The following is a 21245-nucleotide window of genomic DNA, read 5'->3' as shown; positions in this document are numbered from 1 at the left end:
CTCTGGGGTAGAGAATTCTAAAGACTCGCAACCCTTTGAGTCAAGTTTCCTTGGTTGAGAGGAAATTTGATACAGGTATTGAAAATCATTAGGGGGTCAGGGCAGAGTAGATAGGGAGAAACTGTTCCCACTTCTAAACGGACTGAGAACGAGAGGGCACAGATTTAAAGTAATTGGCAGAAGGAGCAAAAGCGACAAGAGGAGAAACCTTTTCACACAGCGAGTGGTTAGGGTCTGGAATGTGCTGCCTTAGAGTGTGGTGGAGGCAGAGTCAATTGAGCATTCAAGAGGGAGTTGGATTGTTATCGGAAAAGGAAGAACGTGCAGGGTTACGGGGGGGGTGTGGTGATGGGAAGGCAGGGGAATGGCACTAGGTGAATTGCTCATTTGGCGATGGGCCGAATGGACTCCTTCTGTGCTGCAGTGATTCTGTGGCTGGCTTTGCCACTTGCGGCACTTGTGTGTTGGTGTGGAACTGGAGTCACTAGCGGCCTGGAACAGGTAAGGATGGCGGACTTCCTTATGTAGCAGGAGGGTTGGTAACCGGAAAACACAAGTTTAAGGCTAATGGCCAAAGAACCAGAAGAGGAGACGAGGAGACTTTATTTTTTGCATACAGGTCAAGTATCGTTCATCTGTAAATCCAAAAACTGAACACATATAAAAGCCCACTTTTTTGAACTACATTGACTTATTACAGGTACTCTGTATTTATCATTCAGTGATACATCTTTTCTAGCCATTCGATTTACACCACCACCTGCAAGTTCCCCTCCAAGCTGCTCACCATCCTGACTTGGAAATATATCGGCCGTTCCTTCATTGTCGCTGGGTCAAAATCCTGGAACTCCGTCCCTAACAGCACAGTGGGTGTACCTACCCCACAGGGACTGCAGTGGTTCAAGAAGGTAGCTCACCACCACCTTCTCAAGGGGCAATTATGGACAGGCCCAGCCAACGATACCCACAACCTGTGGTAGAATAAATTTTGAAAAACCCTGTCACTTTGAAAACCACTCCCACCGATCCCCCAGTCAAAGTGTCCCTTAAGTTGGTCACCCCAATTTTGAGTAAAAGCAGAGGGTCCTATAGCAACTATGTAGAGAGAGAGAGTTTAAGTTTCAGGTTGATGACCTTCAGTCAGAACTGGAAAAAGTTACAAGGTATTGGGGAAAGAACAAAAAAGTGATTAAATGACAGAAAGAGGGTGGTGCAAGGCAAATCGCTGTTGGAACAAGTAAAAAGAGGAGGGCATGAGCAGAATCTTCAACACTTACCAGCCAAAGTATTGCAGGTAAAGGTTATGGTCTCAAATTGTTGAACTCAATGTTGCGTCTGGAAGGCCAAGAAGTGCCTAATCAAACGGTGTTCCTCGTGTTTTTGTTGAGCTTCGTTGCAACAGAGCAGGGGACCAGAGTCAAGAGAGGTAATGGGGCAGAGAATTTGGATAAAAAGCAAAATACTGCCGATGCTGGAAATCTGAAATTTTTTAAAAAAATGATGGAAAAACTCAGCAGGTCTGACAGATCTGTGGAGAGAGAGAAACGGGGTTAACGTTTTGAGTCCGTATGACTTCTTCAGAGCTAGAAATGTAGAAATGTGATTAAATTAATATTGTTTAAGGGGATGGGAGGTGGAGCAAGTGAAGCTGGATAGAAGGTCAACAATAGGTGGGGTCTAAGGTGATAAAAACAAAAAAACTGCGGATGCTGGAAATCCAAAACAAAAACAGAATTACCTGCAAAAACTCAGCAGGTCTGGCAGCACCGGCGGAGAAGCAAAGAGTTGACGTTTCGAGTCCTCATGACCCTTCGACAGAACAAGTTGTTCTGTCGAAGGGTCATGAGGACTCGAAACGTCAACTCTTTGCTTCTCCGCCGATGCTGCCAGACCTGCTGAGTTTTTCCAGGTAATTCTGTTTTTGTTTTGGGGTCTAAGGTGAGATTGACAAAGATGTCATGGACACAAGCCATAGTGAGTGTTAATAGTAGTGGTAAGGGCTGAAGAATGTGCTGACAGTGGCATAAAGGTAAGAAAGCAGAATGAGTAGCAGAACAAAGGACATATGGAACAAGTAACAGATTTTGGAAATCAGCCACCAGTGGAAAAAGACTACAACTCCCAGAGTGCATTGCAGCATGCACATGCATTTGACCGCCCGCACAGGAGAATCAACCGGACGGTTTCGAGCCCCACACGCCCCTTAGCTTACCTTGCCCCACATCCGATTGGCCAAAGGGAGGGGGCGTTCCCGCAGCCCACCGGCTGGCGTGCCCGTCAATCATTGACAGCCCCAAACCCCTTTCCACCCTCGACGTTGATTGATCAAGAGGTGATAAGGGCTCCTGTCAATCATTCGTCGATCTCCGCGGCGATTGGTCAGGAGGTGGCGGAGGCCGCCATCCCACTGGTTAACGAGACCATCAATCATTTCCCAACCACCCGCGCATCCTTCGACGCCGATTGGTCAGGCAGTCGAGAAGGCCACCAACCGACGACTGGCCAATGAATCTGTCAATCATTACCCACTCTTCCTCCCTCCCCCCCCCCCCCCCCCCCCCCCCCGCCCATGGCGCTGGTTGGGAAGGCGGGCATCCGACCGGCCGACGAGCTAATTACCCAAGCTCCCGCCCACCCGTCGACGCCGATTGGTCAGGCGGTTGAGAGCCGCCAACCGACTGGCTGACCAGACTGTCAATCATGCCCCTACCTCCCGCCCACCTGCCCCTCCCGACGCCGATTGGTCAGGCCGTGGGAGAGACTGCCCACCAACTGGCCGACGAAGTTGTCAATCACACCCACCCCCCCCCACCCTCTCCCTTGAACCCCGCCCTCAAATCAGTTGGGAGGGGGGGTGGGGGGGTGTGGTGAGGGCGATGGCGGTGGCGGTGGGACTTTTAAATCGAAGCGCCGTCGAATAAAAGGGTCGTCCTCTTGCCGGGGACCATGAGCGCGGCCGTTTTCTTCGGCTGCACCTTCATCGCCTTCGGGCCGGCTTTCGCGTTGCTGCTTTTCACCGTGGCCGGTGACCCACTGCGGGTCATCATCCTGGTCGCCGGGTGAGTCTTTTCTCCTTTTCGCCGGTCATTAATTCCCTAATTTTTCCTCCCTTCCCCCCACCACATCCCTCTCTCCCTTCCTTCGCCGTCCTCCCCCGTATCTGTCCGCCCGAAGTGGCGGCTGTCAATCATTAAAGTCCCCCTGCAGCCCCTTAATCCCCGGATTTAAAGGGATGGTCACCTCCCCGCTGAGGGGGCGGGGCCAAGGGCTTGGCCGACAAAATAAAAATCCTCCTCTTAAAGTACCACCTCTTTCCCCGCCCCCAACACCACCCCTACCTGGGGTTTAAAATGGGGTGCTAACTGTTCTCCTGGCATTGTGCCCCCACCCCTACCCCTACACCGGGTCTGAGTGCCCACAGGCAATTCGGCTGCGTGGGGCATTGCTGAGACGTAGCAGCCCCACCCTGCTGTTCAGTTACGCCGTGGTTCATCTCGTGGGGAGGGGAGTCTGAGGGGCTTTGGGGAGCAGGCGGGGAAAATGGGGTCGAAGCCCCCAAGATCAGCCGCTATCGTATCGACTGGCGGGGCAGGTTTGACGGGCCACGTGGTCTACTCGTGCTTCTCCGGGTCTTTGGTACCTGATGTTCCAGTGGGAAGTCAGTGGAGGTGGGCCGTTGAAAAGCAATTGGGCTACTTTCCCCTGCCCCATTTTGTATGGATGTACAGAAAAAGGCCATTTGGCCCAACCAGTCCATGCTGGCGTTTATGTTCCACTTGCGCCTACTTCCATCTTTTCTTTTAGCATCAAAACTCTCTGTCGCCTTCTCCCTCAAATGCTTGTCTAGCTTCCTCTTAAATGCATCCCGGCATCCCTCCCAACCCATGACCAATATCAACAAGAAGGACAACAGCAGCAGATAGGTGGGAACACCACCACCTGGAAGTTCCCTTCCCTTCCAAGTCACCACCCTGACTTGGAAATATATTGCCATTCCTTCACTGTCACTGGGTCAAAATCCTGGAACTCCCTCCCTAACAGCACTGTGGGTGTGCCTACATCACATGGACTGCAGCGGTTCAAGAAGGCAGCTCACCACCGCCTTCTCAAGGGGCAATGAGGGATGGACAATAAACGCTGGCCCAGCTAGCAAAGTCCACATCCCGTGAATAAATAAGAAAAAAATCACCTCAACCACTCCTTTTGGTAACGCGTTCCACATTCTGGGTGAAGCAGTTTCTCCTGAATTCCCCATTGGTTTTCTCGGTGACTCTTATGTCGACAGCCTCTAGTTATGCTCTTACCGACAAGAGATTACCGAAACAGATTAGACAGGGAGGGACTATCAAAATCTTGGTGCTCTGAAGAAGGGTCATAAGGACTCGAAACGTTAACTCGGTTTCTCTCTCTCCACAGATGCTGCCAGACCTGCTGAGTTTTTCCAGCATTTTCTGTTTTTATTTCTAGTCAGGTCTTTCATTTTAAAGACCTCGATTAGGTCACCCATCCCCCCCCCTCAGCCTTCACTTTTCACGAGAAAAGAGACCCAGCCAGTCTGTGTTGAACTTGTACACGACACTGGTTCCACCTCAGCTGGGATATTGCGTCCAGTCCTGGGTGCCAGGTTTCAGGAAGGATGTGAAGGCCAGAAAGGAATGTGACTCTTATCTGAAAAGGAAGAACGTACAGGGTTAGAAGGAGAAGGCGGGAGAATGGCACTAAGTGAATTGCTCATTCCGAGAGCTGGTGCAGACACGATGGGCCGAATGGCCTCCTGCACTGTAACAATTCTGTGGTCCTTTCCTGATACGAATACCCGTACATTTTTGGTATTGTCCTTGTACAACAATCCCTGCAGCGCCTTTACATCCTTTCTGTACTATGGCGCACAGTGTGGTCCAACTGAGGTTTGACACAGCTTTGGCCTAGCTTCCCCACTTTTCAACTGTACCGCTTGCTGTTACCGATTCAGCCAGGTTCCCGGTTTAGAATACTAACGGGGTAGAAGTTGTGCTTCAGCTGTACGTGGCCCTGGTTAGACCACACCTGGAGTTACTGCGAGCAGTTCTAGGCTCATCGTAGTAAGGAGGTGTTGGCCTCGGAGGGGAGTGTCGTGTATATTCGGACTGATCCCTGGAGTCCGAGTGTGAAATTATGAGGCAGGAGTACCCAAACTAGGGTAGTGTTCCCTGGAATTTAGACAGTTAAGGTGGAATTTGATCCACATTTTCAAGGTATTAAGGGGAACAGAGGGTCAGTAGCCGTTGGAGAGTTTAGGACTCTGGGCCCTGAGTCTAAAAATTACAGCCGGATCTTATCAGGAGTGAAAAGAGGAAATGCAAGAGGTGGTAGAAGTTTGGAACTCTCATCGGCAACTGATGCTAAATCAAATTGTTAATTTAAAATCTGAGAAAGACTTTCGTTATCCAAAGATGTTAAGGGATACGAGGCAAAGGTGATCACGGATCAGCCATGATCTCTTTGAATGGCAGGACAGGTTCGAGGGGCTTAATGTTTACCCAAGGCTGTGCGACACCCCCGTTCTCTCCTGCTCAGAAGGGGGTTTGAAGGGAAAGGCAGCCCTGGGACAACATTCCTCCCTCAATTTTTTAAAAAAATTTTCCTCTAATTGCCTTTGTGAGATCTTGCTGTGCATGACAACCATCTCCATAACAGCAGTTGCTGCACTTCAGAGCAACTTACCGTGTGAGAGGTGTGAATCGTCCAGCACGGAAGCAGGCCATTCAGCCCACAGTGTCAGTGCCAGCTCTTGGGGGAGAGGTATCCAGTTAGCCCCTCTGAATCTTCATAGTCCCCTGAGCGTATATGTACAAATACTCTATCGACAAAGTGATGTTTGTGTTGGTGCTGTCTGGTCCTTGGTTTGTACTCAGTGGGAGATCAACGTCTATCTGAATAAGGTCTGAAGTGCGAGAAACCAGGTGCAAAGGTACACTTTTGGTGGATATTTAACTTCAAGTCCTGAGTAAGAGAGAGAGCATTCTGAGGACCAGATCAGCGCGGTAAATACTGATGAGTGAGATTATTCAGCTCAGCAACTAGCGTTCAAATGTTTCCCCTAATAAGGCGCCACTCTGCCCAGAGCTCATTCTGCATTTTGACCATTCTTCACGTGAAGGAGTTCCTATTGTCAGTCCTTCGTTTTTGACAGTTTGACCAGGGAGAGTGCGAGAGAGAATGAAACTAGTTGCACGAGGTAAACACGGGGAATTTGAGGCGTGGGTTAAAACTGGGAGACCTGGACAAAGCCTCATTGCTGCTGCCAAGGTTAAACTGTCACACGTTTAAACCTCTCTCTTGTGCAATTTTAATGTGCTCCCTCCTTGAATCGGTCCCACCCGCCTGCCAATGTTCTGTCTTTAAGGTACGTTCCCTGCTGTTTATCTATCTTAATAACTTGAACGCTGTATCCTCCTTTGGAACAGGAGCAGAATTGACATGAGTGACTGAGCTTGGCTGAACGTGTGAAAGGAAGAACTTGCATTTCTCTAGCGCCTTTCACAGTCTCAGGGCGTCTCAAAGCGCTTCACAGCCAATGAAGTAATTTTTAAAGTGCAGTCACTGTTGTTCTGTAACTCTTTCGGAGTTAAAAGAATTAAGACTAAATGAACAAGATAAGGGATGAAACAAGCACAGCCCCTAAGTCAGGTCAGCTATAAGACCACACTGTTGTTCTGTAGGTGAACATGGCAGCTGACTTGCACGCAACAAGCTCCCAATGCGATAACCAATTAACCTGTTTTAGTGATTGCTCACCAGGACACCGGTGAGAACTCCTGCCCCCTGCTCTCTTTTTTTTATTATTGGTTCAAAGGGTGTGGGTGTCGCTGGCTAGGCCAGCATTTATTGCCCATCCCTAATGGCCCTTGTTCAGAGGGGCAGTTAAGAGTCAACCACATGGCTGTGGGTCTGGAGTCACGTGTAGGCCAGACCGGGTAAGGACGGCAGATTTCCCTCCCCTAAAGGGGGATTAGTGACCCAGATTTTTTTTACAACAATCGGTAATGGCTTCGTGGTCGTCATCAGATTTTTAATTCCAATATTTATTGATTCAAATTTCACCATCTCCCGCGGTGGGATTCGAACCCAGATCCCCAGAGCATGGCCCTGGGTTATTACTCCAGTGACAATACCACTGTACCGCTGTCAAAACTCACTAACACATTGCCCGCTGGAGTACCGAGCGTTTGATTCCCCACCCTAGCGTGAGGTAGCTGACCTTCAGTTCCAGGGCCAAGCCGCAACGAATCAATTAGGATTTCTGTTCCTCGTCTCGACCGCGGACATGCAAATGATTCTGGGGCCGCACCAACTATTGTGGGTCGTGGTTTGTCGTTTTCTGTCTGGCTACATCCTGGTTTGATTCACAATCCCTTTGACCTTTGCTATGGTAAACCAGCTTCTCAATCACGGAAGCGTTCGTGACTTCCAGCCTGGCCTCGCTATTGATAAAAAGCAATGTCGCTCTTTTTTTTACCCCACCCCTGCCTCGCCATTGATTTTCTTTTTAAACAAAGTGCCAGCCGGGTGGGGGGGGGGGGGGGGGGGGGGGGGGTGGTCGGAAGGTCGTGGGTTTAAACCTCGATTTGCCTGACGCTCCCAGTGCCAGTGCTGCAGCAGTGTCAACCTGGCAGACCAGACAGCTTTCAGACCAGACGTTTCAAACCAAAGCCCCCGTCTGCCCTCTAATGGGGTTGAAGGGTCCTGCGGCCCCTATTTCGAAAAAGAGCAGGAGTGGGTGGGGTGCCTCTCCCCGGTGTTCCGGGGCCAATACTTATCCCACCACCACTGTTGCTTAAAGATGACCTGGGTCGTTGTTGCTGCTTAGGGGTGCTTGCTGTGCGCAAATTGGCTACATTACAACAGAGACTGCAACAACAGGGGCTACACTTCAAAGCAAGTACTTAGTTGGCTGTAAAGCGTTTAGGTACGTCCTGGGGGTGTGAAAGGTGCTGGAGAAATGCAAGTCTCTCTCTGGTAGGCTACACTTCCACAGTTCAGAGGAAACAATGGCAGGCTATTTGACCATGCGGGGTGTCGCTTTCCAGCCTGATCCTTGGGCTGGAAGTACATGTACTTCTAATCAGGAGCAGGAACCTTGTCTAATTTTTATTTTGATCTCCCCCTCTTGTTTTACCTTGCAACAAGTGTATGTAAAAGCGTTGGGCTATTCTGCACCTCCCCCACCCCCCCACTCCATCCCCAAGGCCACGTGGCTTCTCTTGCTAATGGCTACCTCTTCTTTCCCGCAGCTCCTTCTTCTGGCTGGTGTCACTGCTCCTCTCCTCGCTGCTCTGGTTCGTCGCAGTCCAGCTCAGCAACAAGGAGAACGCCAGCGTGCAGCATGGGCTGCTGATGATGGGGGCTGGGATCTCCGTGTTGCTCCAAGAGGCCTTTCGCTTTGCATATTACAAGCTGCTGAAGTAAGCTCGAATCTCCGACGTGGTGCTGACCGAAGAACGGCTGGGGAGGTGGTGGGGGGGGAGGAAAAAAGACAAAAAGCTATATGTCCCTCTTCACACATCGTGTGCTGCTCCGAGGCTTGAGCACAGTGGCCAGGCTGGTTCTCCCAGTGCAGCACTGCCACTGTCTGAGCTCGCAGTTGTGTGCAAATGATCCCTTGGCCCACTGTTTGGATGAAGAGTTGGAGTGGGATGGGGCGGTGTGGGGGGGAGAAGAGTTGGGGCGGGATGGGGCGGTGTGGGGGGGAGAAGAGTTGGGGCGGGATGGGGCGGTGTGGGGGGGGAGAAGAGTTGGGGCGGGATGGGCGGTGTGGGGGGGAGAAGAGTTGGGGCGGGATGGGGCGGTGTGGGGGGGAGAAGAGTTGGGGCGGGATGGGGCGGTGTGGGGGGGAGAAGAGTTGGGGCGGGATGGGGCGGTGTGGGGGGGAGAAGAGTTGGGGCGGGATGGGGCGGTGTGGGGGGGAGAAGAGTTGGGGCGGGATGGGGCGGTGTGGGGGGGAGAAGAGTTGGGCGGGATGGGGCGGTGTGGGGGGGAGAAGAGTTGGGGCGGGATGGGGCGGTGTGGGGGGGAGAAGAGTTGGGGCGGGATGGGGCGGTGTGGGGGGGAGAAGAGTTGGGGCGGGATGGGGCGGTGTGGGGGGGAGAAGAGTTGGGGCGGATGGGGCGGTGTGGGGGGGAGAAGAGTTGGGGCGGGATGGGGCGGTGTGGGGGGGAGAAGAGTTGGGGCGGGATGGGGCGGTGTGGGGGGGAGAAGAGTTGGGGCGGGATGGGGCGGTGTGGGGGGGAGAAGAGTTGGGGCGGGATGGGGCGGTGTGGGGGGGAGAAGAGTTGGGGCGGTGTGGGGGGGGAGAAGAGTTGGGGCGGTGTGGGGGAAAGAAGAGTTGGGGCGGGATGGGGCGGTGGGGGGGAAGAAGAGTTGGGGTGGGATAGGGTGGTGGGGGGGAAGAAGAGTTGGGGCGTTGGTGGGGAGAAGAGTTGGGGTGGGATGGGGCGGTGGGGGGGGGACGAAGATTTGGGGTGGGATGGGGCGGTGGGGGGGAAGAAGAGTTGGGGTGGGATGGTGCGGTGGGGGTGAAGAAGAGTTGGGGTGGGATGGGGCGGTGGGGGGGAAGAAGAGTTGGGGTGGGATGGGGCGGTGGGGGGGAAGAAGAGTTGGGGCGGTGGGGGGGAGACGAAGAGTTGGGGTGGGATGGGGCGGTGGGGGGGGGGACGAAGAGTTGGGGTGGGATGGGGCGGTGGGGGGGAAGAAGAGTTGGGGTGGGAGGGGCGGTGGGGGGGAAGAAAAGTTGGGGTGGGATGGGGCGGTGGGGGGGAAGAAGAGTTGGGGTGGGAGGGGCGGTGGGGGGGAAGAAGAGTTGGGGTGGGAGGGGCGGTGGCGGGGAAGAAGAGTTGGGGTGGGATGGGGAAGAAGGGTTGGGGTGGTTGGGGGGAGAAGAGTTCATTCCGGTGTCCTGACCAACATCACTGAAACAGATTGTCGACCTGCAACGTTAACTCTCGTGTTTTGCACTCTCTGCAGATGCAGCCCGATGTGCTGGGCATTTTCAATCTCCCGTTGCAGATTCCCAGCCTTGTGCGACAGATTACAGCAGTGCCGTTTTGTGGGATCCTGCTGTGCACAAATTGGCTGCATTTGTAAGCTATTGCGGGGGGTGGGGGCACCCCGAGGTCATGAAAGGGGTTCTAGTTTATGCAAGAAGACATTTCCTTTGCTGTTTGTGGGCATCGCTGGCAAGTCCAGCATTTGTTGCCTATCCCTGAGTGGCCTCGCTCGGCCAGAGGGACAGTTAAGAGTCAACCACGTGGCTGTGGGTCTGGAGTCACATGTAGGCCAGGTAAGGAGGGCAGATTTCCTTCCCTAAAGGGGCATTAGTGATCCAGATGGGGTTTTTATGACAATCCATGATGGTTGTCACAGTCACCATCACTGAGACTCGCTTTCAATTCCAGATTTTATTCATTGAATTTAAATTCCACCAGCTGCTGTGGTGGGATTTGAACCCATGTCCCCAGAACCTTCACCTGGACCTCTGGATTACTAGTCCAGTGATATTACCACTGCGCCTCTGACCCTACTTGACATCGGGTCAACCGAGCAATCCAGTGTGTCATCATGGACAGGAAAACCACAGGGATGCAAACAGTGATTTTAAAATGGAGGCTGTTCTGCTCTGCTCTGCCCTTTCTTGCCCACACCTTACCAAGATAGGTCTCTGGCTCGCTCCTATGTTAGCAGAATGTAGGTTGGGGGCTGAAATCTCGACTGACTCGTTTCAGGTGTTGTTTTTAAAAAGGGGACTTACATTTATTTAGCACTTTTCAAATCCTGAGGGCGGCCCAAAGTGCTTCAGAGCCAGTGAAGTACTGTTCGAGGCATGGTCACTGTTGTCGAGTACTCAGCAGCCAATTTGCGTGCAGCAAGCTCCCACACACCAGCTGTGCAGCAATGCCATGTTTTTGGTGATGTTGGCTATGGAATCCTAGAACTCCTCCACACAGCCATTCGGCCCATCCTGCATGCGCCGGCTCTTCTGAAAGAGCTGCCCGATTTAGTTTGGTTAGGGGATAAATATTGGCCCACCCCACTAGGCAGCACCCCGCACCCCCCACCTGCTATTCTTTGAAGCAGCGGCCGTGGGATCTTCTGCGCCCACCTGACAGGACAGGCGGGACCTTGTCGGAAAGAAGGCGCCTCCAACAGTGCAGCACTGCGGGAAAACAGGGAGGATTTGGTGTGCTTTTCTTCTCGTCCAAGGGAGAATTTAGTGGCTCGGTGGTGGTGGTGGTGGTGGTGGTGGGGGGTGGGGGGTGGTGGGGGGCATCTGTTGTGTTTCAGCTGCTTTAGCTGGTGGCGCACGTGCTCGATAATCTTCCGTCTTTCTCTCTCATGCCTGCAGGAAAGCGGACCAAGGTCTGGCAGCGATAAGCGAGGATGGGAGATCGCCCATCTCGACTGGACAGATGGCATACGGTAAAGGAAAAACCTACAGCCCCTTAGGCAGGAGTTACAGCACAGAAATGGGGGTCACCTCGTTCTGCCTCATTGTGAATGTAATTGCGATTGTTGCTCGCTGACCCGCCTTGTGGGGGGGTGGGTGGGGTCCCAGTCTAGCAAAGGTTCCGTTTTAAAGTTCTCATCTGTGTTTTCGTTCTCCGTACCCACCACCCCACCGTCTCTTTCCAACCCCAGCCCCGTCTCTGTAACCTCTTGGAGTGCTGTGTACAAAAAGGACGTAGAGACTCCGGAGAGAGTGCAGAAAGGAAATCAGAGATGCGTGGATACACATCTCAGGAAAGGATTGGATAGGCCGGGGCTCTTTTTTTTTTTTTCCCCCCCTAGGAAAGAGAAGCCTGGGGGAGGGGGGAGGGGGGGACCGCTGACCTAATAGAGGTCTTTAAAACGATGAAAGGTTTTGATTGAGCGGATGCGGAGAGAATGTTTCCTCTCGCGGGGGAAAGAGCAGAACTAGAGGCCGTTGATATGAGGTAACCCGCCAATAAATCCAAAAGGGATTTCCGGGGGGGGGGGGAACCTCTTTAACCAGGGGGTGGGGGGAGAATGTGGAACTTGCTCCCACAGGGAGTGGTAGAAGCGAATTGTATCAATGTATTTTCCCGGGGTTGGGGGGTGGTGGGGGGGAGGTGGACAGGCACAAGAGGGAAAAGGGAATAGAGTGTTACAATCGTGGATTTAGTTACATGGCGGGGACAAGATGGGAAGAGGGTCAAGTGGAACGTAAACACCAGCCTGGACTGGTTGGGCCAAAAGGCCTGTCTCTGTGCTGTAAATCCAACGTGACCTGCCCAGATCTCTCTGCTCTGCTCCTCCCGTTCCCGCCTCTTGCGCGTAGCCGTTTTTACTGCCGAACTCGCCGGGCGCCCCCCCCAAGAGAGGCGTCTGCCGAATCCTCACGTTGCCCCTTTTTCTCCCCCCTTCGCAGTTTCGGGTCTCGCCTTCGGAGTCATCAGCGGTGCCTTCTCAGTCATCAACATCCTGTCGGACTCGCTGGGGCCGGGGGTGGTGGGGATTCATGGTGGCTCGCCCTACTTCTTCCTGACCTCAGGTGGGTTGAGGAAACGAGGGGCCCGGTAACTACACGCGCATCGATCGCACGCCAGGGTCCGATTTAAAGCAGTGTGATAATGCGAGATCTGTGCGGTGCCCTCACTAGGGGAATGGGTCTGGTTGTATGCTCCGTGTCCTTCCACCAAAGTAACTGATCCTGCTTCCTGTCTTGAAGGAATGAGCCTGGGTTTACCTTGAGGTCTCGACTGTTGGCTCAGTGGGTAACCTCCTTGCCTCCTGAGTCCAAAGTGTGTGGATTCTAGTTCCACTCCGGCCATTTCAGCACTGCAACAGGGAGTGCTGCACTGTCAGTGGTGCCACCTTTCAGATGAGGGACCTCACCTGCCCTCTTGGGTGGATGTAAAAGATCCTATTGGGAGGGGGGGAGGGTAGTTCGTCCCAGTTTCCTGGGGCCATTATTTATCCCTTTAACCAACATAACTAAAATCAGATGATCTGATCATTACATCAGCGCTCTTTGTGGGAGCTTGCTGTGCGCAAATTGGCCACTGCGTTTCCTACATTACAGCAGTGACTACACTCGGATAAGCACTTCATTGCGTATAAGGCGCTTTGGGACATCCAGTCGTCTCGAAAGGTGCTATAGAAATGCACGTTTGCTCTTTCCTTTTGCTCCCTCCCTCTGACAGTGCAGCACTCCCTCGGCACTGCACTGTGGCCGGCCTAGATAATGGGCTCAGGTCTGTGGAGCGGATCTTGAATCCAAGGCCTTCTGACTCAGTGCCTCTCGCTGAATCACGCAGCACACTGCAACTATTTACCAAGACAATGCGGCAGGATTCCTCTCTTTTTTAAAAAAAGAGCATTTATCAACAGAATGGTCAGCGTACCATGAGTCGGGAGGGGGACATGAGTGGTTATGCTAATGGACAGGTAATCCAGCGAAAATGAGTTCCCATCCAAAGTGTACGCTAAGAGTATGTTTTCCCCCTCATGGGAGAATCGAGAATGAGGGGGGCACAGTTTAAAGATGAGGGGGTCTTCCCTTGAAGATGACAGTGAGGAAGAATTTCTTCTCTCAGATAGTCGTCAATCTGTGGAATTCTCTTCCCCCCCCACCACCCCAGAGAGCAGTGGAGGCCGGATCGCTGAATATATCCAGGGCTGAGTTAGACAGAGTTTTGATTGACAAGGGAGTTGAGGGTTATAGGGGTGGGTAGGAGGGAAAGTGGATTTGAGGCCGCAATCAGATCAGCCACGATCGTGTTAAATGGCAGAGCAGGCTCGAGGGGCCGAATGGCCAACTCCTGCTCCTACTTCTCACATCTTAGCATTATCGTTGTAAGAATTTGAATCCGAGGGTTTTTTTTTTTATTTTTGGAAATAAAAGTCTGGTCTTGGTAAAAGTGACTCCATGAAGCTGGTGGCTGTTGTAAAATCCAGCCTCTTGAGGGAGGAAATCTGCCATCCTCACCCAGTCTGGCCTGGATATAACTCTCCGTGCCCACACGAACGTAGCTGCCTCTTAACTGCCCTGCAGCATGGCTGAGCAAGACTTTTTTGTTGTGTTTTGAGGGGTGAGGTGCTGGGCATAGCGGTATTGTCGCCGGACCAGTAACCCGGAGACCCAGGGTAATGCCGTCGGGTCCTGGGTTCGAATCCCAGCAAGGCAGATGGCGAAATTTGAATTCCAGTAAATATCTGGAATTAAGATTGGGATGATGACCACAAAACCACTGTCGTAAAAACCCCATCTGGTTCACCAACGTCCCTTTAGGGAAGGGAAATCCGCCCTCCTCACCCGGTCTGGCCCTACAGGTGACTCCAGACCCACCGCCATGTATGTGGTTGACTCTTAAAAATGCCCTCTGAACAAGGGCAGTTAGGGACTAGGCAATAAATGCTGCTGGCCTAGTCAGTGATGCCACATCCCACGAATGAATAATAAAGAACCACCTCTGAGTGGTTGAAGGGGGCGGCTTGCCACCAATTTCTCAGCAGCATTGAGGGACGAGCCACGTTCCAAGAGTGAGTCAAGTTCTGAATTTGCATTACGGGCTCCCACTCCATGCCTGGGAGGGTGAATGGTGGGGGGGGGTGGAAAATCTACCTCGGAGGGAGTTGATAACAAGCACGCGTGTGCGCACACACGCACGCAGTAACTGGTTGATTCCTGTCCCCCCTGCAGCTTTCCTGACCATGGCTCTCGTTCTCTTGCACACGTTCTGGGGGGTGGTGTTCTTCGACGCCTGCGAGAGGAGGAAGTGGCTGGTGGTGGCGACGGTCGTTCTTAGCCACGCACTGACGTCGGGCCTGGTGAGTCCCCCCCCCTCCACCCCCCCCCCCCCCCCCCCCCCCCCCCCCACCCCACCCTCCCAAAATCCCCCGATTACTACCACTGCCATCCTTACCTTGGCCACCCGTGAGCCTAAACAGTGAGAGTCTGTCAGGCCACTCAGCCGCAAGGAGCAGCCGAGCCGGGCCTTGTCATCCTGAGTCTGGAATTGTGATGCATTCCTCGGTCAAATAACCTGCCATCTCCTTACTGCCTAGCCTTGGACGTGAAAGATGTCCTTTCGCTGAGGCTTACCCCTGGTCAGCACGCCCCAGCAAGCGGAAATCTACCATGGGAGAAGGAAGGGTTGGAAATTTGTTGGATGTGGGTCGGGACACAGTTATAGGGATTCGGCGACGTTTTGCTACCCCTCACCATTTGGGGTGCGGAAGCAACATGAATACTGCAGGGAGATACCCTGGAGGAGACATTGAATAGCCTTGGTGAGTGCGTCTGGGTGATTAAAGATCTCAAAAGTGAGATCTGGTGTCCGGGCCCCTCCATAATCATCACCGGGGTTTGAGGGAACATGAACAGTACAGCAGGGCAGCTACGTTATCACCCTTCAAAAAGCATTCCATTGTGGGAAGAGCTTTGAGACATTCCGACCTGATATGGTGTCATTCGCTCACTGCAGATGAGATGTTAAACCAAGGCACCCCCCCCACTCCCCGGCCGACTCTTCTTTCACCTCCCTCCCCCTCCCCCTCCCTTCCCACACCCCCATCGTCTCCCTCAAGGTGGACCTAAAAAAAAAAATTCCCACGGCCACTATTTCAAAGAAAAGCACAAGAGAGAGAGAGAGATCTCTCTTGGGGCTGATATTTATCCCTCAGCCTATACGTAAAGCAGATGACCTGGGACGTGATTGTGTTGCTGTTTGTGGGAGCTTGCCGTGCGCAAATCGGCTGCCAGGTTCCCTACATGACAACAGCGTTGGCGCTTCAGAACGTACTTCGTTGACTGTGAAGCGATTTGGGACGCTCTGAGGCCTGTAGGTCGTGTAGAAACACGAGTCCTTTCTCTTGTGCTCTCGTGATTTTGTTTTTTTCTCCTTTTTTATTACGTCGTGCGTTGATTGGGGTCCTTAATCGCTACTGTCCTTTCCAGCCGTCCACAGGCTGGTACTCGGTGACTCTTTCCTTGGGCAGGGAAGGGCCAGTGACCCAGCGGGCAACTATCCTGTGTGAGAAAGGCAATGAGCTTTCAAAATAGATGAACTGTTCTTCTGTCTGGTGCTGCTGCTGCCCTGCAACTAACCTTTTCGATTTCTCTTTTTTGCCCCCCCCCCCCGCACCCCAAACAACATCCCTCCCCAGACGTTCTTAAATCCGTGGTATGAGGGGAGCCTTGTTCTGATTTATGGCATCACGGTTGGCACGGGAGCGTGGGCCTATTTGACAGCAGGAGGTTCGGTGCAGAACATCTGGCGCTGTGTCACATGTAAGTACGCTTGGGTGTCCATGCCCTCCTTTCCTGCCCCTCGTGTCCCCAAGGACTGGATTTTTAAAAAAAAAAAATAGTGACTTCCATTCTTTCCCGAATGCATTGCCCACCCCGCTCCCCGGCAGTCGGTGGTTTCCTGCCAATCCCACTCCCAAGAAGCCAGCTGCCCGACCTGTGAAGGGCATCGCGGGCAATCCCCCACTCTCCCCTGACGTCGGCTGCGTGGAGATCAAGAGTGGAGGCTTCCCCAGCCCAGTCCTGCCCAGCCCAGGGCTGTTGGCCTTCCAACATCCTGGTCGTCACCTGGCACAACGATGGTGTTGTCGGGTCAGTCTCTTTTTTTTCGGTTTAGCCTAACAACCAATCCCCAGGCGGGAAGCGAGGAAAAGCCTCACACTCTTCCCACGGTGGTGAAGGGCTTCGGGAACCAAAGTCCCCTGTCACACTCGCTAGATATCCTGCCCTGCTTGACCTATAGTGTCCACACCACACTCCCCCCCCCACCCTCCACCCCCCCCAGAAGGTTACGCCTGGTCCAGGTGAAGAGTACGGAGTTGGCTGGCTCAGATCGCAGAGGGCTGCAGGAAGAGCTGGGGGATGATAAACATCCGGGTGCTGTAGGAGCCAGCCACTCCTAGACAAAATGAGCTGCCTGTTTCTCCCGCCCCGCCCCATGTTTTTTCCCTTACGCAGAGCGTTTGTGCTCTGCGCGTGTTGCCTGATCCCCCTGGCCATAGACCCAGCACAGGGCTGCAACCTCCCAACCTTCGCCTTAAGGTTCCGATTGTAACCCGGTAGAAGCGACACTGGCTCCGTTTAAAGGCACCTTCAGTCAGGGCCCCTGGGCGAGCCCGTTGCCACCGGCTTGGTGTGGAAGGTTGTGTCTCTGCGGCTCTCAGCCGAGGAGCACCTTGGAGCTCAGCTGTCATTCTCCCCGCGTGCGCCCCCCGCCGTGGCCGAATAGGCTGATGCTCACTGGCTGGGTCTGCAAATACACAACGACTGCCCAACTCACACACACTGGTGGGCATCCTGTTCAATTCTGGGCACCGCAGCTCAGGGAGGTTTTGGAGGGTATACGCAGCGCAGATTCACCAGGATGATACCAGGGTTAAATTGAGGTTGCATAATTTATGTTTGTATTTCATCGAAGGGGTGATTTAATCGAAGAGTAGCTCCTACAATGTTCAAGAAGCTCAACATCATCCAGGTCAAAGTAGCCCAGTTTGATTGGCACCCCATCCACCACCTTGAATGTCCACTCCCTCCACCACCAAACCACAGTAGCAGCAGTGTGTGTACCATCTACAAGATGCACTGCAGCAACTCACCAAGGCTCCTTCAACAGCACCTTCCAAACCCACGACCTCTACCACCTAGAAGGACAAGGGCAGCAGACACATGGGGAACACCACTACCTGGAAGTTCCCCTCTGAGCCGCTCACCATCCTGACTTGGAAATATATCGGCCGTTCCTTCACTGTCGCTGGGTCACAATCCTGGAACTCCCTCGCTAACAGCGCTGTGGATTTACCTACACCAAATGGACTGCAGCGGCTCAAGAAGGCAGCTCACCACCACCTTCTCAAGGGGCAATTGGGGATGGGCAATAAATGCTGCCCTAGCCAGCGACACCGACATCCCATGATTGAATATTTTTAAAAAATGATTAAAGGATTCAATAGGGTAAATAGAGAGACTGGTGGGAGTCCAGAACAAGGGGCCAGGGCCTTAAAATTAGACCCAGGCTGTGTCGGGAAGCATTTCTTCACACAAGGAGTGGAAATCTGAAACTCCCTTCCCCCAAAAGGCTTGGTGGGTGGGTGGGTGGGTGGCGGGGGGGGGGGGGGGGGGGGGGGGGGGGGGGGGGGGGGGGGGGGCGGGCGGGCTGCGGGCGGTGCAATAGAAAATTTCACAACTGAGATCTCTAGATTATTGTTGGGTAAGTGGATTAAAGTTTAGGTAACTAAGGAGGAGAGATGGAGTTAAGGAACAGGTCAGCCATGATCTGACTGACTGACAGAACAGGCTCGGGGCTAAATGGCCTCCTCCTGTTCTTCTCCCCAGTTACAAGCCATTCAGGAAAGATGGGAGTCTTGCTGGTCATGGTCCATCTCAGTCAATGTTGCCCTGATGGGGTGAGACACTCTTTGTAAGATAGAAACTGGAGTACTGCTGGTGTTTTTATTTTTGACGTGTTGGGAAAGGGGTTGATGCAGAGGTGTCTCAAGGTCCCTAGAAAGGTTAACTGCGCTGGCTCTCTGTCGCTGTGTCTTGTCTCTCTCTCTCTTTTTTTTCGGTTGACCCCTGGTTTATTTGTGTTCTAGGCAAGCAAGAACCTGACCCCCACGTTCTGGTCTATTCAGCTCTCCAGCCTCCGGCTGAGGACTGAGAATCAGTCCCAGCGTTCCCGTCCCTTCCGCTCGACCCACCCACCCACCTCCTCTCGGGCACTGGTGCCCAGCTCCCTTCGGAACGCCAAGCGAGCGCTGGACTCGGCCCGCAGTTATCTGTGGCATGTGTTGGGCATAGTGGAGGGGCTGAACATTGATTACCTCAAACGACGACCTGGTCTGTCCACTGGAAGAAGAGATCTGACTTCTCAAGGAAAAAAGCTGACTACTGAACGCATTATGGAACTTTTGATTTTGAACTCCCATCACGGTGCAATACTATATTAGAGTGGAAGCGTATGTGAGATTTTTTTAATATATATATATATATATATATATATATTGTCCTCCCATTATTTCTAACCTCTCAGCGGGACTTTAAGCGACAGGTGAGGGGATGGACTGTGTGTCTAGAGCTGCTCTACTCCGTGTTTTCCCACAGCACTTCGATAGCATTCCACTAAACCTATGTAATTTACTTAAACGCACCTCTCTTATGACGAACTGCTGCTCCGCACTTGGCAGAGAGGGCCTCTGTTTGCAGTCAGCCAATCTCTGGGATTTAAAAAGGAAAAGGGATGGGAATTTCCACTCCTCCCTACCTTGTTAGGAGGCTACGTTTTTTCACCTCTTCAAAGTGTCCCCTTGTTTTTGGACAGTGGTGTGCTACAGAATCCTTGATGGAATATAAGAGCCAGAGGTTCCACTGCATTGGAACCTGTGGCCACTGTTTCTCTCCCCTTACACGCTCTGTAGCCTAGCTTTAGGCACAGAGCATAAAGATCCTTCTGCTCTTGCCCCCATCCCCATGACTGTGTCTCCCCACGCCACGCCAGACCTCAGGCAACTTGGCAGCCTTTCGATACCCTGCTTATTGTGTGGAGCTCTCCGAGTGTGAGGCTGCCAGTGTCCACGCCCTCGTTGGCCCCCACAATGGGGCTCGCCTTCAGAGTAAGGCTGGCCCAAACAGCTCGGGGAGGGGAGCGGAAAGCTTCGCTTCCCGTCAGCGCGAGCTGACATTTAGGCCCAAGGCCGGGGAGGTGAAAGGTCACCGTAAAGCACGTCTCAAGCAGCTGCAGATCCCTCGTCGCTTGAACGCGGCGTTTCTTAAACGCCCTCCTTCGGGTCGGGATGTCGTCCATAGTTCTCACGGATTCCCCTCCCAATATATTTTTTTTTTTCCCTCTTCCGGATCCAACAAGGCTTGTGGCAGGCTTGGCGTAAGCAGCCTGTTCCCAACCTGGCAATGAAGGCCCTAAATGCAAGATGGCTGACCAGCCTGTGGACTGAGTATCCCATCAGTCAGGTCAAAGGAAATCTCTGAGGCCTGTATATATAAAAAAAAAATAATAAATTTCAAAACACAGCAAACTGAGCATTTTTTTTAATTAAAAAAAGGGTCCTTATGGGCTGCACTGACGAATTGCCTTAACACGATCAAAATGGCAGAAGAGGCGTCTGCGTATTTGCCTGAATAACGTGGGACTTGTAACAAGGTGATTTGATTCTGTGAGAGACGGTGCACGTATATTCTTAAAATAGCATTAATATTTGATCTAAAATACAATATTTTAGTTATTTTATCAGAATTGTCCTTTGTCTCTTTGTCTATGGACCGTGTTGCTGATGCGGGTGCCGCACTCCCAGCGTGGTGGCTCCCTGGAGCGTTGCAAGGAAGACGGAAAGGCTTTAATGAAATAAAAACAAGGCTTTAATGAAATAAACACGAAGTGCTAGAAATACTGAGCAGCACAGGCACCATCTGTGGAAAGTGAAACAGACTTAAACGTTTCGGGGTCGAAGGTTCGCAGGTGCCGCCTGACCTGATGAGTGTTTCTGCCGTTTTCTGGGGTTTTTTTATTCTGCATTTCCAGCATCCGCAGCATTTTGCTTTTTTTTTATTTGAAGGATTTTTTCTTTTTTATTTACAGACTCGCTCCTGCGTTCGGTTTTCCTGCTCGGATCTCTCGCTGGTTTGAATATTGCTGAAGAGAGAGATGTGTTGCCGAGGCCTTTTTTTTTTTTCCCCAACAGGACAAACACAAGAATACCAAATTTCAAAGGGTCACAGCAATTTATAGGACAGCTGAAAAGAGTGTTGATTGGTTGGCAAGTTGACTCTGATTGGAGGAGGAGTTGCCATGGAGGAGGCAACAGTCAAGCCTGTAACGTGGCTCATTTACGCTTGCTGGAAACCAAATACATTAATACACAGGGACCCATTCTCTGCAAACAAAAGGAATATGTTCAAGCCGTCTGCCTTTTTTGAATTACCCGGCAGCCCCCTTGCTTTCTCTCTAGCGATACCTCGGCTAATCAGCGTCAACTTGCCAACCAATCCACACCTTGTTGTCCTGTCGTACAAATAGTTGTGATTGTTTGTTTGAAATTTGGCATTCTTGCATTTGGCTTGATGGGTGCAAGACAAAAAGCTTCAGCAGCTCGTCTCTCTTGTCAGCAATATCTGAGTTCTGTACTACCAAGCGACTGAAGTACAATTCCACAGGTGTGACGTCCCCACCCGAGCGCAGATGGTGAGCAGGGGTTTGCTGTGAGCTAAC

At 52.4% G+C, this 21245-nt stretch overlaps 2 protein-coding genes across 3 annotated transcripts in view; one reads left to right on the top strand and one right to left on the bottom strand.

Moving 5' to 3' along the window:
• Positions 1 to 2874: 2874 nt before the first annotated feature.
• On the top strand, positions 2875 to 20267 carry LOC121274296 (gamma-secretase subunit APH-1A-like). Of its 2 annotated transcripts, XM_041181531.1 has the most exons (7): positions 2875 to 3059; positions 8274 to 8444; positions 11381 to 11454; positions 12425 to 12547; positions 14699 to 14826; positions 16165 to 16288; positions 18619 to 20267. In XM_041181531.1, exons 1-7 carry the CDS (start codon positions 2947 to 2949, stop codon positions 18681 to 18683), a joined length of 798 nt encoding a protein of 265 aa, XP_041037465.1. In that variant the 5' UTR covers positions 2875 to 2946; the 3' UTR covers positions 18684 to 20267. The 2 variants fall into 2 exon arrangements, with proteins under 2 accessions (XP_041037465.1, XP_041037466.1); XM_041181532.1 differs by lacking the exon at positions 12425 to 12547.
• The window catches only part of LOC121274315 (carbonic anhydrase 14-like), a gene marked incomplete at its 5' end in the record, with an annotated part of 54869 nt that continues 53891 nt past the window's right edge, over positions 20268 to 21245 (bottom strand). The window contains one exon of the mRNA XM_041181558.1: positions 20268 to 20371. Coding sequence (XP_041037492.1) covers positions 20268 to 20371 — 104 coding nt within the window. The remainder of the gene's footprint in view (positions 20372 to 21245) is intronic.

Source organism: Carcharodon carcharias (assembly GCF_017639515.1).
Source record: "Carcharodon carcharias isolate sCarCar2 chromosome 36 unlocalized genomic scaffold, sCarCar2.pri SUPER_36_unloc_1, whole genome shotgun sequence".
Lineage (NCBI taxonomy): Eukaryota > Metazoa > Chordata > Chondrichthyes > Lamniformes > Lamnidae > Carcharodon > Carcharodon carcharias.
Note: the sequence above shows the minus strand (reverse complement) of the source record. Positions and strands in the feature narration are given on the sequence as shown.